The following is a 15119-nucleotide window of genomic DNA, read 5'->3' on the forward strand; positions in this document are numbered from 1 at the left end:
GTTGCACCTTTACAATTGCTGCCCCACTCTTTGGGAGACTAGGGGCTTACATGCATTATTATTTAACCTTCATGATAATCCACAAGCTAAATCTTATTATTCTGTTTTCTGGATGAGAAACCAAATAACAAAATCCAGGTTCAAACAGGGTTTGTCTGGCTCTGAGGACTCTTCCATCTCCAAAAGGACTGGTGACCTTGAGAAAGTCACTTAACCTCCAAGAGTCTCAGATTTCTCATTCCTAAAATGAGGATAATAATGGTAATTACCTCATTATGAGAGCAACCGAGATAACAGCACAGTCCCTGACACACAGAAAGTGCTCAGTGATAATTAGCAATTAAAGTTCACAAAGCCTACAGTGTTCACGGATAGCATGAGAACTGGCTAATTGTAAGGACCGAAATGCTATCTGGAAGGGCTCTTGAACCACCGCTGGGAAGAAATTGCCATACCTGGCCCCCTGTTAGTCTCTCAAAGGAGGGCTCTCCAGGGAAGTGCTGTACACTGTATGAAAAAAATCACCTTACTGCTCACTTGGAGAATGCTCATTAGAAAATCCATGCATTCTGGTGGAGAGCGCACAGTATCCGTGGCTCTGCCCTGCCCAGAGTGTGTGACCACAGGAAGTCTTGAAACCTCTGAACTTTGGTGATTTACAAATTGGAAATAATGCCTTCTCCCCAGGAATATTGAAATAACGCACATCCAGCCCATTAGGGCATTGCGGAACACATAGTAAGACCTACATAAAGGAGTTGTGCAACATTATCAAGAGTCAGATAAGGTGTATGAGCGAGCTTCATGGCAAGGGCGAGATGGAATTAATTATAAATCAGTGAGAGTGACAAAACATGAGAGACACCTAACTCTGGGAACGAACAAGGGGTAGTGGAAGGGGAGGTGGGGGGGGGGGCTGGGGTGACTGGGTGACGAGGGGGGCACTTGGCGGGATGAGCACTGGGTGTTATGCTATATGCTGCCAAATTGAACTCCAATAAAAAAAAAAAGTTATACCGTAAAAAAATTATAAATCACATGTCATCAAAATAAAGTGTTAAAAGTGCAGGAAAGGTAAAAGGATAGTACGAATCAGGTCCTAGCGCATAGCTTGAAACCCTAATTTGCCCCCCCCAGTAGGGAGCAGGCAGCTGGTCCCCCAAAGCCTGAGTGGGCGAGCAGGGCGGGGGCGGGGGGGCGGGGCCGGACCGCGGGACCACGCCCACCCGCCTCAAGCCCCGCCTCCAGGGCTGCGTGACGCACCGCCCAAGCCCCGCCGACGGGGGGCGGGGCTGGCGCTGGTCACGTGAGCGCGGGTGCGGAAGTGGTGCAGCGGGCGGCGTCTGTGGTTGGCCGCGGCCGCGGGTGCCGGGGGCGGGGTCAAGCCGGCCAGACGCGCCGGGAGGAGCCGGGGGAGGGGGCCGGCGCGGGGCCCGGCGTCAGGTTCGGGGAGTCGGTGTGCGGGCCGAGCGAGCGCTGGAGCCGCGGCGGTCCCGTGCGCCCCGGCCTGCGCGCGCAGCTGCTCTGGGTTCCCGGGGCCGAGGCGCCGGCGGCTGCGGCAGGCCGGTGGGGTGGGCGGAGGGAGGCTCGGCGGGCGCGGGCGCCCTGTGCGCGGAGCAGGCGCGAGGCAGCCGGGGGCCGGGACGCCATGTCCATGGAGGACCCCTTCTTTGTGGTGAAAGGGTGAGTGTCCCCGAGGGCTCCGCTGGAGGAAGAGGTGGCGGTGCTGCCCGCCTGCACCTCCCCGCGCGTCTCGCTGGAGGGGGAGGGGAGACAAGTGGCGGCTATGGGGACGGCTTAGCTTGCAGGGCCATGACCAAGCGTCCAGAGACGTGCCCTCCCCGTCCTACCTGGACTGTGAAACCCGCCGTGCGCCCCCAGCCAAGCCGCTGGGGCAAGGGGACGCCTTTAGGGCTGTGCACGGAGATGCAACTTGTTTGGGGTTCGAGGGGATCAGCAGCTCTGCAGGTGGGGGGGGAGACAGTCGTCCCAGCCCTTACTGGGGTTCTAGTGGAGCACGGGGCCCTACTTCGAAGGAGGGAAAACAGCATCTGGGCAGGAAAAGGGAAATGGCCCTCCTGAGCTTTGTAGTTGGCGTTGCTGGGGGGTGAACTCCCATTGTCCATTGAGTTTGGAGCGCCGGCCCGCAGAGCGGAGAGACCACAACACGCCCAGAGGCGTCTGAGCACGTTTGCAGGCTGGGCTGCGGGGGAGCAGGGCTCCGGCAGACAACTCAGTTCAGTGGGGGCGTTTGTACTGAGTAATAGGAGGGGAGGGAAGCAGTCGTTCGAACTCGGCGATGATGTTGGAAGGAAAACAACAAGAAATCAGCCAAACTAAACTTTCCTCAGCTTTCTATTAGCAACTGGGATTTTCCCACAGTGCTAAAGGAAGTGAGTGCTTTCTTTTTTAACTCCCTGATTTCATCCAGGCTCTTTGACAGGTTTCCCCCATTTCTTATCCAGCCTTTCAGAACAGGACTGCCTTAACTTATTTTTTTCCTCCCTCCCCCTCCCCCTATGAGCTGTCCTGACTCCATCTTTGATTGCTCGGTTGTTTGGAGATACAAACTTTCTTTGCATTCTGTTATCTTTGGAGCCATTAGGCAAATGCAAAAAAGATGGATTCGCATGCTGTTGTAACTTGTCAGCTTTATGTTTTAAATGTCAGTCATGGAAAAAATCCGAGAACTACGAAGATCCCAGGTACTAATAACCACGAAGTGTCCCTTTGCTTGCAACTAGTTGCTGCTCAAGCTTCCTATTTCTGTAGTGGTAAAAGCTGACCAGTTGTTTGTGGGTTTTTTGTTTTTTTTGAGGCTTTTTTTTCTCAGAAAATTTACATGGTTCTGTAGGTGAAGTCCTTTGTTATCCATGATACAATAAAATATATGCTTCATGACATTTCCCTAAAAGGTTTCTTTATCCTAAGGTAGATGGGGGAAATGCAGAGTCATAGATTGATCAGTAATATGTGGTTCTCTACCTCGAAAATGTGTTGTTAGATTAGTTTAGGGCTTAGTTTTTGAATGTTAAAGCTGCGTGTCTTTTCCTTGAATGAAAGTTCTTAATGCTTAGGTTGCAAAGGTTATCTCTGGCAGTGGAAGCCAGGGATAATCAGAAATTTTTCGTTTGTTTGATTTTTAGTGAAATCTCTGAAAATGCTAAGCTCTGCCATCTTGGTCTTTTTTTCCTGGTGGTATCCAGTTGAGTCTCCCAGTGCTCGCTCACTGATTAGATATCACTGCTGTATTAGAACATTGGCCCGGATTCTTGGTTGACTTTTGTATCCTTTTGGCTCATGTCCTTAAGGTGTCTGAAGGAAGGGATTCACAATACCTTCTGCTGTAAAAGGTAAAGTTAGCCACTTGGGTGTGTCCAGACTGTGATAGAGTATCTGGGGGACTGTGTACCTCTGTTTATTAAAAGTATTGAAAATGCATCACAGAATGGGGAAAGATTAAATGCTTAAGTTGTGGCCCTTTGCCCAGAAGCTGATGGTTCTGAGAAGCAACTTACCCCCCAAATTAAGTAGAAATGACAGGTGATAAATTAAGCACTGAAGCGAATCTTACAGGTTAAGTGCCCCGGAAGTTCTGAGAAAAGCAACTCATTAGAAATGGTTACCATTGGAAAAGCTTTTAGAAGGAGTAATAGGTCTTGAATTAGGTTTTGAAGATAGGTAGAATTGAGATAACTCAGGCCTGTGTCTCATCTGGACTCTTACTAAAAAGAGTCTCTTAATTGGTCTGTCTACTTCTAGTCATCTGCCCTTGATTATATTGGGTTAGTGCTGTCTAAAATATAATATGGGCCATATATGTCATTTTATATTCCCTAGTAGCCAGGTTAAAAAGTAAAAAGAGAGGCACTTGGATGGCCTAGTCAGTGGAGCATGCTACTCGATCTCGGAGGCATGAGTTCAAGCCCCACATTGGGTGTAGCGCTCACTTAAAAAAAAGTAAAAAGAAACTGGTGAAATTAATTTTAATGTCATCTTTAATGTAGTCAAAATATCTCAGCATGTGGTTAATATAAAGATTATAGTGGGATATTTTACTCTTTTGTACTAAGTTTTCTAATCTGGAGTGTATTTTACACATATAGCCCATCTCAATTTGGACACTGAATTTTTCATCAGAAATATTTGTCCTATATTTAGAGTTCGTTAAATTTATAGTTGAAAATGTAGATTCACATACCCAAACATTCCAAACGTACTTGAAAATTTTCCAGTTACTGAAATGCTTATCAGTTTTTAAGTTGAAATTAATTGAAATTTAAAAGGTAGTTCCTTGGTCACACCAGTGCATTGCAGGCGTTCAGTCATCACATGTGAGGCCCACATTGGGCAGCAGAGTTATAGCTCTTGGGCAGCAGAGGTATAGCTCTTCTAGAACCCGAGCAGGGGCTCCCTACTTAACATTAGTGGCTGGCTGTTGCATACAGAATAAAGTCCAAGCACTTCGTGACCACCACGATCCAGCCTTCCAGACCTCCCCCCACTCTGCCTACCCACAGCTCAGAGCTCCAGCAAGGTCAGACTGAGTGATTGTGACCACAGTACTGGGTGCTCTTACTCCACATACACTCACTCTGCTTGGTTCACCCACTAAGGTTTGAAGATTCAGTGTAAGCATCTGCCCAGCCTCCAGGAAGTGCTTCCCCTTGGCACTTGTAACACATTTTTGCACCTCTTCCTCTGGCTGTCTTTCATTATTATATTAGACTCTGAGCTCTGAGGGTTGGGACTGTTTATTTTTCCTGTATTTCAAGCCCAACACCTTGAATATGCAGCATAAATGTTAAATAAATACTCGTGGTGGTGGTGCTGGTGGTTAAGGAGTAGTGATTCATGGGTGGGCACATTGCCAGCAAATGCCCTGCGATGAGCATTGTGTATTAGAAATTATCAAGGAGAGCATCCCAGGTGGTGTAGGAAGTTTATTTAGGGGAAGTAATAATAATAGCTAACATTTAAAGGACGCAACTCTGATGCAGGCATTTTGTGCTAAGTAAGCACTTTATAAAAATTTTCACTTGATGGGAACAGCTCTGCAATGTGGATACTAGCCACATTTTAGAGATGAGGAACTGAGGGAGCACAGAGGGGTTAAGTTATTGGCCTGGGGTCACACAGCTAATAAGTGGTAGACCCAGGATTCCAGTTTGAACTGCCTGATTCTACTCACACGGTTAATACTTCATAGTACAGGTAGAAGAGGGTAGAAGGTAGAAGCCATTGGCGATTTTTAAATCTGGGAAAAGGCATGAAATTGGGAGTTTTAGGAATATTGATTTGGTAGTACTGTTGGATGCATCAGTATGAGGGAAAGATTTAAAGGGGGACCAGACCAGTTAGCTGTTTTCGTCTGGATCTGCATTTCTTAATGCCTCAATGTTTGAGACTAGTTTTGTGAGGTTTTGACACTATCGATGTCCTGTTCAGAGCAGAGGAGAACACCACCACATGGGACAGCTAAGCTCTTAGGGCACATGTGGCCCCCACCTGGTGTAGACATTCACAGTGGTATTTACACCAGAACTCAGGTCCCTGAAACTCCAGGCGCTACTGAATCACCTCTGGCCTGCCCTTAACTTGTAGCCTCTCTGGTAGATCCTCTCCATGTGTTCTCACTGGATGAGCTTGATTATTCCCATTGTGTCCGGTACTCCCTGTCTATCTCTGCACATCCAGGTTGCTCTGGCCCTGCTCTCTCACCTCCCTACGAATGCTGGGCCAGACCTTCCTTCTCTCAGCTGTCCACTCCTGACTCTGCATTCTCGTTCAGTCCCGTGTCCACTTACTTGGTCATCCTATCCTATCAGTGCCATCCCTTGGATATTTCTGGAATCTTCTCTCCCTCTCTAGTTATGGTTCTGCTACCCTAGTTCATGTCCTTGTTCTCTCCCACCTGGATTCCTGTAAGCAACTTCTTCAGCAGGCCTTGCACTGCTACCAGATGTGTCCACAGAGACATGATCAAGTCATTTCTCTATTCAGCATTCTTTATTCTAAATACTTATTGAGTGTCTGGTTTTGTTTGCTGGGAGCTAAGGGTACAGCAGTGAACAGACAACATCCCATCCTTATGGAGCTTACATTTTAGGGACAGGAAACAAATACATGATATGTCAGGTGGTGATCAGTTCTGTAAGAATAAAGGTGGGTAATAAGAAACGAAAAGTGGGTTCTGGATGTAATTTTTCTTTTTATCTGACTTTTTATCAGGAGGCAGTGGAGTTTGGTGAAAGAACTGATTTTTGGTAATCGGGCTGACCCAACATTGGCATCTCACCTTTCAATTACTTGGTGTAACTTGTCAGTTCTCCTGGTTGAACCTATTTGTACAAAATGGCTTAGCAATATACAAAATTGACTTAACAATACCGTTTTATTGGTAATAAAGATTAAATGACTTAATGCGTGTAAATTGCCTAGCAGTTGGGGCATATATTAAAATAAACATTTTCCTTTGAATGTCTTTTGTTTGTTTCCATCCAGATAAACTGTCCTTTCTGAGAGGAAAGACCATTTTTGAGTAACATTTAAACATTTAAAATGATGTCAAACTAATATATGCTTATTTCAGAAACTCTAGGAAACAAAAATAAAAAAGAATAAAAATGTGTTGAAATGCGACCATCCAGAAATAATTTGTTAAAATTTTGATTCGATTCTTTTCTTTTCTTTCTTTCCTTTCCTTTCCTTTCCTTTCTCTTTCTTTCTTTCTTTCTTTCTTTCTTTCTTTCTTTCTTTCTTTCTTTCTTTCTTTCTTTCTTTCTTTCATTTTATTTATTTGTTATTGAGAGACACACAGAGAGAGAGACAGAGACATAGACAGAGGGAGAAGCAGGCTCCATGCAGGAAGCGTGATGTGGTGGGACTCGATCCCGGAACTCTGGGATCACACCCTGAGCCAAAGGTGGATGCTCAACCACTTGGCCACCCAGGCATCCCTAATCCTTATTTCTATTAATAGTTTTAGGTAATACTTTTCATTAGTTTTTGATCTCTTACTATATATCAGGCACTGTGCTAAGAACCTAATTATCTTTTTTTTTTTTTTAAGATTTTATTTATTTATTCATGAGAAGCACACAGAGAGAGAGAGGCCGAGACACAGGCAGAGGGAGAACCAGGCTCCATGCAGGGAGCCTGATGTGGGACTCGATTCTGGGTCTCCAGGATCACACCCCAGGCTGAAGGCACTAAACCTCTGGGGCTGCCCCCTAATTATCTTTTTAATCCTTATGAAGTAAGTACTAGTACTACTATCATTTTCCAAATGAAGAGAAAGAAACAGTAAAAACAACAACAACAAAACTTCAGGCTTATAAGCTTATAAGTGGAAAAGCCAGGATTTATATTTGTGTGTATTATTATTGAATAATTATTTTGGAAATTGGGTATAATCTTTTTATCTGTTTTTTTTTCCATTGAGGCATTTTATTTGCATGTATGTATTACATCCCTAGATAAAGTTATCCCAGGATTTTCCTTCCTGTGTGTTTTTGTCTTGCTTCTTGATGGTCCATGATATCCGCTGAGGTTGTCAGTACAATGAAACCAAACTGGTAGGATGGGAACAAATTCTTCTGCCGTTTTTCTAGATCTTTGAGTTGTACATCACATCCAGGGCTGATCACTCCACACCTGTTTAACCTGCCTATGAGGTTCACAATAATTTTCCCAGCTCTGTGATCATCAGTGATTTCAAATTTGCCAGTGTAACCATCCTTCATCATCACAGTTAGGAACCAGACAATGACTTTGGAGCATGGCCTAATAATAAGAACCTGGCGTTTGCCTCTCTTTTCAGCATCGTTAATGCTCTTCAGAGCATCTGCTAGGACATTCATGTGCACATTATGGCAGCACAGAAAAATGGCGGAAAGAGGATGGGAGGGCCATCTGTATTTTTTTATATCCTTAAAATGTCTTCAGTGGAGTGGGCTTTTAATGACCTCATTGTATTTTGTCATATAATTGTAATATAAATTACAGCCTAGGACGACAGTTATGATTCTAATTTTTCACAATTACAAATACAGTGGCAAGGAGAATGAATGCCTGACAGGTCTTTATTGCTGCTTCTGTTTATTTCCATAGCCTGTATCCTTGTAGCAGAATTACTAATATGGAGCATAAGCACATTTTCAAAGCTTCTGAGGCGTATTACCAGATTGCCCTCCAGAATCCACTGCTATCTCCACTGTCTCCCCCACCCCATCTATTTCCTCTGATCTCTTAATAATACTGGGCTTATTTTTAGAAATCTTTACTAATATATGAGGTGAAAAAAATACCATATTTGAATTCTGTTATTTCCATCTTTGTATTTAGTAGGGACTCATGCAGTGCTTGTTTGATGAGTGAATCCATTTTGAGTTTTGGGTTCTGTATTTTTCCCTCTCTTGTTGGCAGCCTTTTAGAATTTGCAACTTCTAATCGAACCGGCCAAGAAAACCACAAAATGAAGCATTGGGATATTAGGGTCTGTTGGTACCCAGTGAGCCTCTCCTGTAGGTAAAAGGCATGAATGTTGTGGCTTTTTAATATTTTGTTGTTTTGGAGGCTTTGTATGCCTGAATAAGGATAATTTCCAGGTTCTTGGCTGTGGATCAATGTTGAAGTAATGGCATAAGTAAGCAGATGAGCAATATGGTATATATTATGTTGTATTCTCTAACCAATACTTGTCCATATGTGCAGCCTTTTTAACTCTAGATTATGAGTTCCTTGAAGGCAGGCAGCGTGCATTGTATTCACAATGTCGAGAAAACTGTTTATTGGTATAATCAGTGAAAAAGAAGTCTCTTGTTTGCAAGGTAATTTTAGTCTAATAAAATTGAGTGTAAGTCAAATTTCACATTCTACTTTTAAAAATCAGAATCAGATGTTTCACGATAAGAACTTTGCAAACATGTGTTACAAATTTATGGAATGTCTAATACTGTATTTGGCTGACATTGTAGTCTCGTGGGACAAGACTATGCAGATACACAGAGTGTAGGTGAAAGACAATATGCATCGTGTGTAAGATTTTAGAGTTGAGATGTTAAGGAGACTGAAGTAGGGAAAGACCCCTGTGGGAATGTTGGTCAAGGACATTTTAGTGAAGCAAGTATAGGGGCTCATTCTAGCCCTTAGAAGAAATGTCTGCTGTTCATTTGCAGAGATGTAGGGACTCTTGGCTGGGGAAGCAGCGAGCAGAAGTCTAGAGCCAGGAACCAGAAAAGGGAGGACAGGCAGGAGACCTGCCAACTGACACAGATTTTGTTTTCATGAGAAATCAGGTTGAATATTAAAGTCGGCCAGTTTGCAGGGGTGAGGGGGCGAGAGAACTTACCCAGTTGAGTTTAAATGTACTCTGTTTCCTATTGTAAGTTCTTAATCAGGAGGCAGTTTTAACTAGCAGTTACTGTTTACTCACCTGTGGGCAAACAACTGTTAAGGGCTCAAACCCTGATCTTCTAATTCCACAAAGGAAGTAGATTTGTCTGGAGGCTTAGCAAAGATGGGCTTGGATAGGTCTTGGTACTAGAAGGCACCTCATAGTCAGGGTCAGAAGCATTTGAGGCAAACAGCCAAGATGTCTGAGCCCCAGTTCTCCTGCTTGTTCAACAAGTGCAGAACTAGATATTTTGAAAGTTCCTTCCATATCTAAAATCCAGTGATTGGGCTTAGGTGAGAAGTTTAAGAGGAAGAGTGTCTAGACAAGTTTCAAATCTTGGAAGATAGAGGCACTGTTGACTGACAACAGGAAGCTAGAGAAGGAAGCAGGGTTTTTTTTTTTTTTTTTTCTATTTTACCTTTTTTGTTTGAATACTTGCTTTTTTTGTTTGTTATGGTTTGATTTAGTTTTTTTGGTTTTGTTTTTTGTTTTTTCTGTAGGCAGGATAGGATCAGTTTGGTTTTAGGCAAATGGAATGTCTTCTAGGCAACTGAAAATATAGGAGTTAATCCTGTGTGAGTGGCTAGGGTTGATAAAGCAATTGGGAAATCTTCAGCTGAAAGGGATCTTTTGAACCTGAGTATTGATATGCACCTAGTAGCTATAAAAAGTGCTGAGAAACAGGAGGACCAAGCAGAGGAAGAAGAAAGAGAAAACTGGTAGAAACCAGAAGAACACAATGACACAAAAACAAAGGAAGTGAGAATTTCAAGCAGACAGATAGAAGGCTAGAAGGCTGTAGTGGCAAGTACATTGAAAGTGAGCATGAGTTCAAGCTCATCGTGACTTTGACCTACCATGCCATCGGTAGTAGAAGTCCTGTCCCAGGGGAGTTGTGGAAGCAGCCGCAAATTGAGGTCAAAATTGTATGAAACTGTAGATAACTAAGTAGAGACAGTTTTTACCCCACAAGAGTAATTGCAAAAGGTGTCACAGTGCAGTTGAGTTTGGAAATGACAGTGAGGTCAAGTGAAAGTGTGTGTGTGTTTCCCCTTAAATACAAAAGATGTGAGTATGGAAATCAAGAAGTCAAGAGCTCCTCCCTTACCTAGCATGAGAGATTGGTAGTGGAGTGAGGTTGGTAGGATATGGGGCCAGTGGCAGCGGGAGGGGTGGTGGTGGGGGATATGGTTGCAGAGGCTCACAGAGACTGGGTTTTCCAGGATTCATTACTAGAATGGAAACCATCTGCCTTTCCTAGCCTCTCAGTATATTGATGAAATAGGAACCTCTCTGTAAAGAGTCATGCAGAATGAGCACTGCCCCAGATACTGATATTGTGGCAGATTGTATTTTTCCAAAGGTGACCACCCCAGTATATATCCTGCCCCATTTGCTTTTCTTAAGTTGTGAAACTGGCATTCTTCTATCAAGCTGCAATCTTAGTCCCTTTCCCTGGAACCCGGGCAGACCTTTGTAACTGCCTCACCTGACAGAATGAAGCGGAAATACCACTGCTTGACTCCCAAAGCTCAAATCCTAGAAGAGAGGCAGTACAGCGTCCACCTGCATCTTTCTGACTCAGGACACAAGGCTGGGGTGTCCTGAGCGAACATGTAAGAAGTCCAGCTATCCCAAAGCGACTGTGCTAGGGAGAGCACGTGAAGAGACATAGACACAGAAGATATTACCAAGGAGCCTATGTTCTTGCAGCCACACTGTGCAGCAGGGACCAGGCATCACTTCTATATTTGGCATGATTTCCTGACCCACAGAATCCGTGAGCATAATAAATGTTTGTTTTACACCACTGAATTTTGGGGTGCTCGTTATACAACCACAGTAACTGGAACAGATGCCAATTCAGTCTTATCAGCAAGATCAAAGAAGAAAGAAATCAGAAGGCTGATGGGGGTTGCAGCTACAGTTATCCGGCAACTTGTTGGCATAACCAAAAGCAGATTCTGTGAAACCAAATCTCCCTAATGGCTGAGATACTCCATTCTCCAACTTTATTGAGAAACTTGGTGAGATCTAGATAAGAAAACTGATTTTTGTGGATATCTAGATGTAATGCCCTCAGCCCTTGAGGTTGGTTGGGATGTTGGGCCCTTCTCCATGGTGGAACAGACTAGAATGTTGTCTGCGAGAGACTTGGCTAGCAATGACAGGGTTAGTGTTTGGCTCGCTTCCGAAACAAACTAGGTTAGTCCTGACAGTGTCAACTTTTTATTTATAATGAGTGGAAGAATCTGATTTTAAAAGCTTTGATGACTTCATTTTTGCCCAAAAGATACATTCTTCAAAGATGTGGACTGTGTTTTCACTTTTGACAGTTGGTTTTGACAGTTCCCTGGGCATTGAGGCAGGCTACAGTGAAGGACCTTCATTCTGGCGTTCATGGAGTTTAATCCGTGAGGATATAACAGCTCCCTTAATTTCGATCAACCGTTTGGTGGACAGCAAGGCAGAAGAGCTTTAGCTCTAGCATTTTCTAACACTATGACACTAGTTGCCCATGAACTGTGTAATACAGAACTGACTTTGGAAACATCTGCAACAGATGGGCAGCAGAAAATCTGTTTGACTATTGTGGGGACCTTTTCTGGGTCAGGAGCTAAACCCATACTTCCTAGGAAAGTAATTAGCAAGTTTTTGGTGTATGGGGCCAGACAGGATTTCCAGAGCTGTTGATGAGCTGCTCGTTATTAACCATGGAGTTTGCTAAGCCAAAGAGCTCCAAAAATTCAAGGTATACCTGGCCCATCATGGAAAGTTCTGGGTGTCAGACTTAAGTCATCCCCTTCACATAGTTGAAAGAAAAACCTCAAATAGGTAATCCAGACTTCACGGAGAAAGAAAGCCGTGTTTTGTGATTTTGACCTTTCTGGAGACTATAGAGAAAAGTGGATCTCTGTTGCCTAAGGAGTCAGCAGCTGTAGCCATCTGGTCCGGGTGCTGTGCTCCTCACGGGGTGCTGTGCTCACATGGGCCGTGTGTGTGGGGAGTGCCTAACTAGCCACTTTTTAAAGTAGCTACTCCTTTGCCCTTCCTGAGAAAGCAGTCTGAAGAAAATTCAGTGGGCTCTTCTTCCCTTTGTTAAAACCCTCACAGGAGGCGTCTGGGTGGCTAAGTGGCTGTGCATCTGCCTTTGGCTCAGGTCGTGATCCCAGGGTCCTGGGATCGAGTTCCGAATCAGGCTCCCTGTCTCCCTCTACCTATGTTTCTGCCTCTCTCTTGTGTGTCTCTCAGGAATAAATAAATAAAATCCTCACGAATCTGAAACAGATGATACTGTTACATACTCCTCTTTTTTTTTTTTAAGATTTTATTTATTCAGAGAGACACAGAGAGAGGCAGAGACACAGGCAGAGGGAGAAGCAGGCATCATACAGAGAGCCTGACATGGGACTCGATCCAGGGTCTCCAGGATCACGCCCTGGGCTGCAGGTGGCGCTAAACCGCTGTGCCACCTGGCTGCCCCATACTCCTCTTTTTATTGTTGTTTTCCTCTGTCCTGTTAATTGATCAATCTGGAATGCCTAATGATTGCAGATACTTAGTTTCAGATATTTACAAATGCTTCCTAATTGAGGAAGTTATATCACTAGAGTTTTCACACATTATTAGTTGTGTCTTGTGGCTCTTGAAAGTGATCAGAAATCCCAGGTTCTCACAGTGAGATACCACCTCACACCAGTGAGAATGGTGAAAATTAACATTCAGGAAACAACAAATGTTGGAGAGGATGTGGAGAGAGGGGAACTCTGTTGCACTGTTGGTGGGAACGTGAACTGGTGCAGCCACTCTGGAAAACTGTGTGGAGGTTCCTCAAAGAGTTAATAATAGAACTGCCCTACGACCCAGCAATTGCACTGCTGAGGATTTACCCCTACTATACAGATGCAGTGAAATGCTGGGACACCTGCACCCCGATGTTTATAGCAGCAATGTCCACAGTAGCCAAACTGTGGAAGGAGCCTCGGTGTCCATCAAAAGATGAATGGATAAAGAAGATGTGGTCTATATATGCAATGGAATATTACTCAGCCATTAGGAATGACGAATACCCACCATTTGCTTCGGTCTGGATGGAACTGGAGGGTATTATGCTGAGTGAAGTAAGTCAGTCGGAGAAGGACACACATTATATGGTCTCATTCATTTGGGGAATATAAAAAATAGTGAAAGGGAATAAAGGGGAAATGAGAGAAAATGAGTGGGGAAATATCAGTGAGGGTGACAGATCATGGGAGACTCCTAACTCTGGGAAACGAACAAGGGGTGGTGGACAGGGAGGTGGTTGGGGGGATGGGGTGACTGGGTGACAGGCACTGAGGAGGCCACTTGGTGGGATGAGCACTGGGTGGTATGCTATATGTTGGCATATCAAACTCCAATAAAAAATATACAAAAAAAATCCCAGGTTCTCTAGAAAATTCTGGTTACCATTAATATTTGGCTTAAAAAAGGATTTGTGACACATGTTGTTTTCTACTCTCCTTTCATGCCTTCTTTTCCAGGCTAGCCCTAAGCTGTAGTGCAGTTGGGAAATGTTTTAACTTTGAGGGACCCCACGAGCTGCTTGCTAAAATAGGATTCCTTGACACACTGCAGGTTTTGGCTTTTCTAGATTTGAACCATTGCTGATAGTTCCCACCTTTGTAATTCCTTGAAACGTTTGTCTTAGAAATGGAAAATAATAAAGAATGAGTAATTTTTTAAAAAAAAGAAAGTTGCAAAATAATGACTGCTTTACCTTTCTTATATCTGGGCCACTAACTGAAAACTAAAGATGAAACCTCTTTAGTGGTTTGGGAGATTGGGAGTGGAATAAGCCAGGTCAGTGGCCAAGGCTGTGGGATGTTGAATATTATTCTGGGATTGCTTTGTGGCGTTTTTCTGATTCCTGCCATTTCTTTGATGTCTTCTTCATAACATGCTTGATTTCACTCTGTGCTGTTAGAACTGGACCCATCCATGTGCCACCCTCCCCCTCACATCTGATTATCAGTGTCTTAGGAGTTGTGGTTATGAACTATGAAAGTGTGGTCCTTGGATCTCAAGGGGTTCTCGACCCTTTCACAGAGGAGCCCTTAGCTTAAAACACTTTTCATAATAACTCAGATGTTTACTTTTTCACCGTGCTGACATTTATACCAATGATGCAGAAAGCTGTGGCAGGTAAAACTGCCGGTGCCTTAGTCTAGGTCAGGGTAGTGGCACCAAACTGTACTGGTAGTCACTGTGCTCCTCCCTCGCAGTGAAAAAGGGAAAAAAAGGCATATTTCCTTAAAACTGTTCTTCATGGGATGCCTGGGTGGCTCAGCAGTTAAAGCATTTGCCTTTGGCGCAGGGTGTGATCCTGGAGTCCTGGGATCGAGTCCCATATCAGGCTCCCTCCATGGAGCCTGCTTCTCTCTCTGCCTGTGTCTCTGCCTCTCTTTCTCTCTGTGTCTCTCATGAATAAATAAAGTCTTTAAAAAAACAAAAACTGGGGCAGCCCAGGTGGCTCAGTGGTTTAGCACCATCTTCGGCCCAGGTGGTGGTCCTGGAGACCCAGGATCGAGTCCCACGTCAGGCACCCTGCATGAAGCCTGCTTCTCCCTTTGCCTGTGTCTCTACCTCTCTCTGTGTGTCTCTCATGAATAAAGAAATGAAATTAAAAAAAAACCCCACAAAAACTGTTCTTCATGAAACAGTAAAAATTATTAATCATATC

General features: G+C 44.1%; 2 protein-coding genes across 4 annotated transcripts in view; one reads left to right on the plus strand and one right to left on the minus strand.

Moving 5' to 3' along the window:
• Positions 1-1344: 1344 nt before the first annotated feature.
• The window catches only part of STX6 (syntaxin 6), a 53779-nt gene continuing 40004 nt past the window's right edge, over positions 1345-15119 (plus strand). Inside the window, exon 1 of one of the 3 annotated variants that reach the window (XM_041759636.1) lies at positions 1345-1683. In XM_041759636.1, coding sequence (XP_041615570.1) covers positions 1649-1683 — 35 coding nt within the window. In that variant the 5' untranslated portion in view covers positions 1345-1648. The remainder of the gene's footprint in view (positions 1684-15119) is intronic. The other 2 variants (XM_041759643.1, XM_041759652.1) reach the window with 2 other exon arrangements.
• LOC121493626 (40S ribosomal protein S15a-like) lies at positions 7485-8603 on the minus strand. The gene has a single exon (XM_041759662.1). It carries the CDS (start codon positions 7860-7862, stop codon positions 7485-7487), a length of 378 nt encoding a protein of 125 aa, XP_041615596.1. The 5' UTR covers positions 7863-8603.

The sequence above is a fragment of the Vulpes lagopus genome, chromosome 1, assembly GCF_018345385.1.
Source record: "Vulpes lagopus strain Blue_001 chromosome 1, ASM1834538v1, whole genome shotgun sequence".
Lineage (NCBI taxonomy): Eukaryota > Metazoa > Chordata > Mammalia > Carnivora > Canidae > Vulpes > Vulpes lagopus.

Excerpts from the sequence above, each read along its gene's own strand:
- LOC121493626 (XM_041759662.1), bottom strand. The coding sequence starts at position 7,862 with ATGAATGTCCTAGCAGATGCTCTGAAGAGCATTAACGATGCTGAAAAG.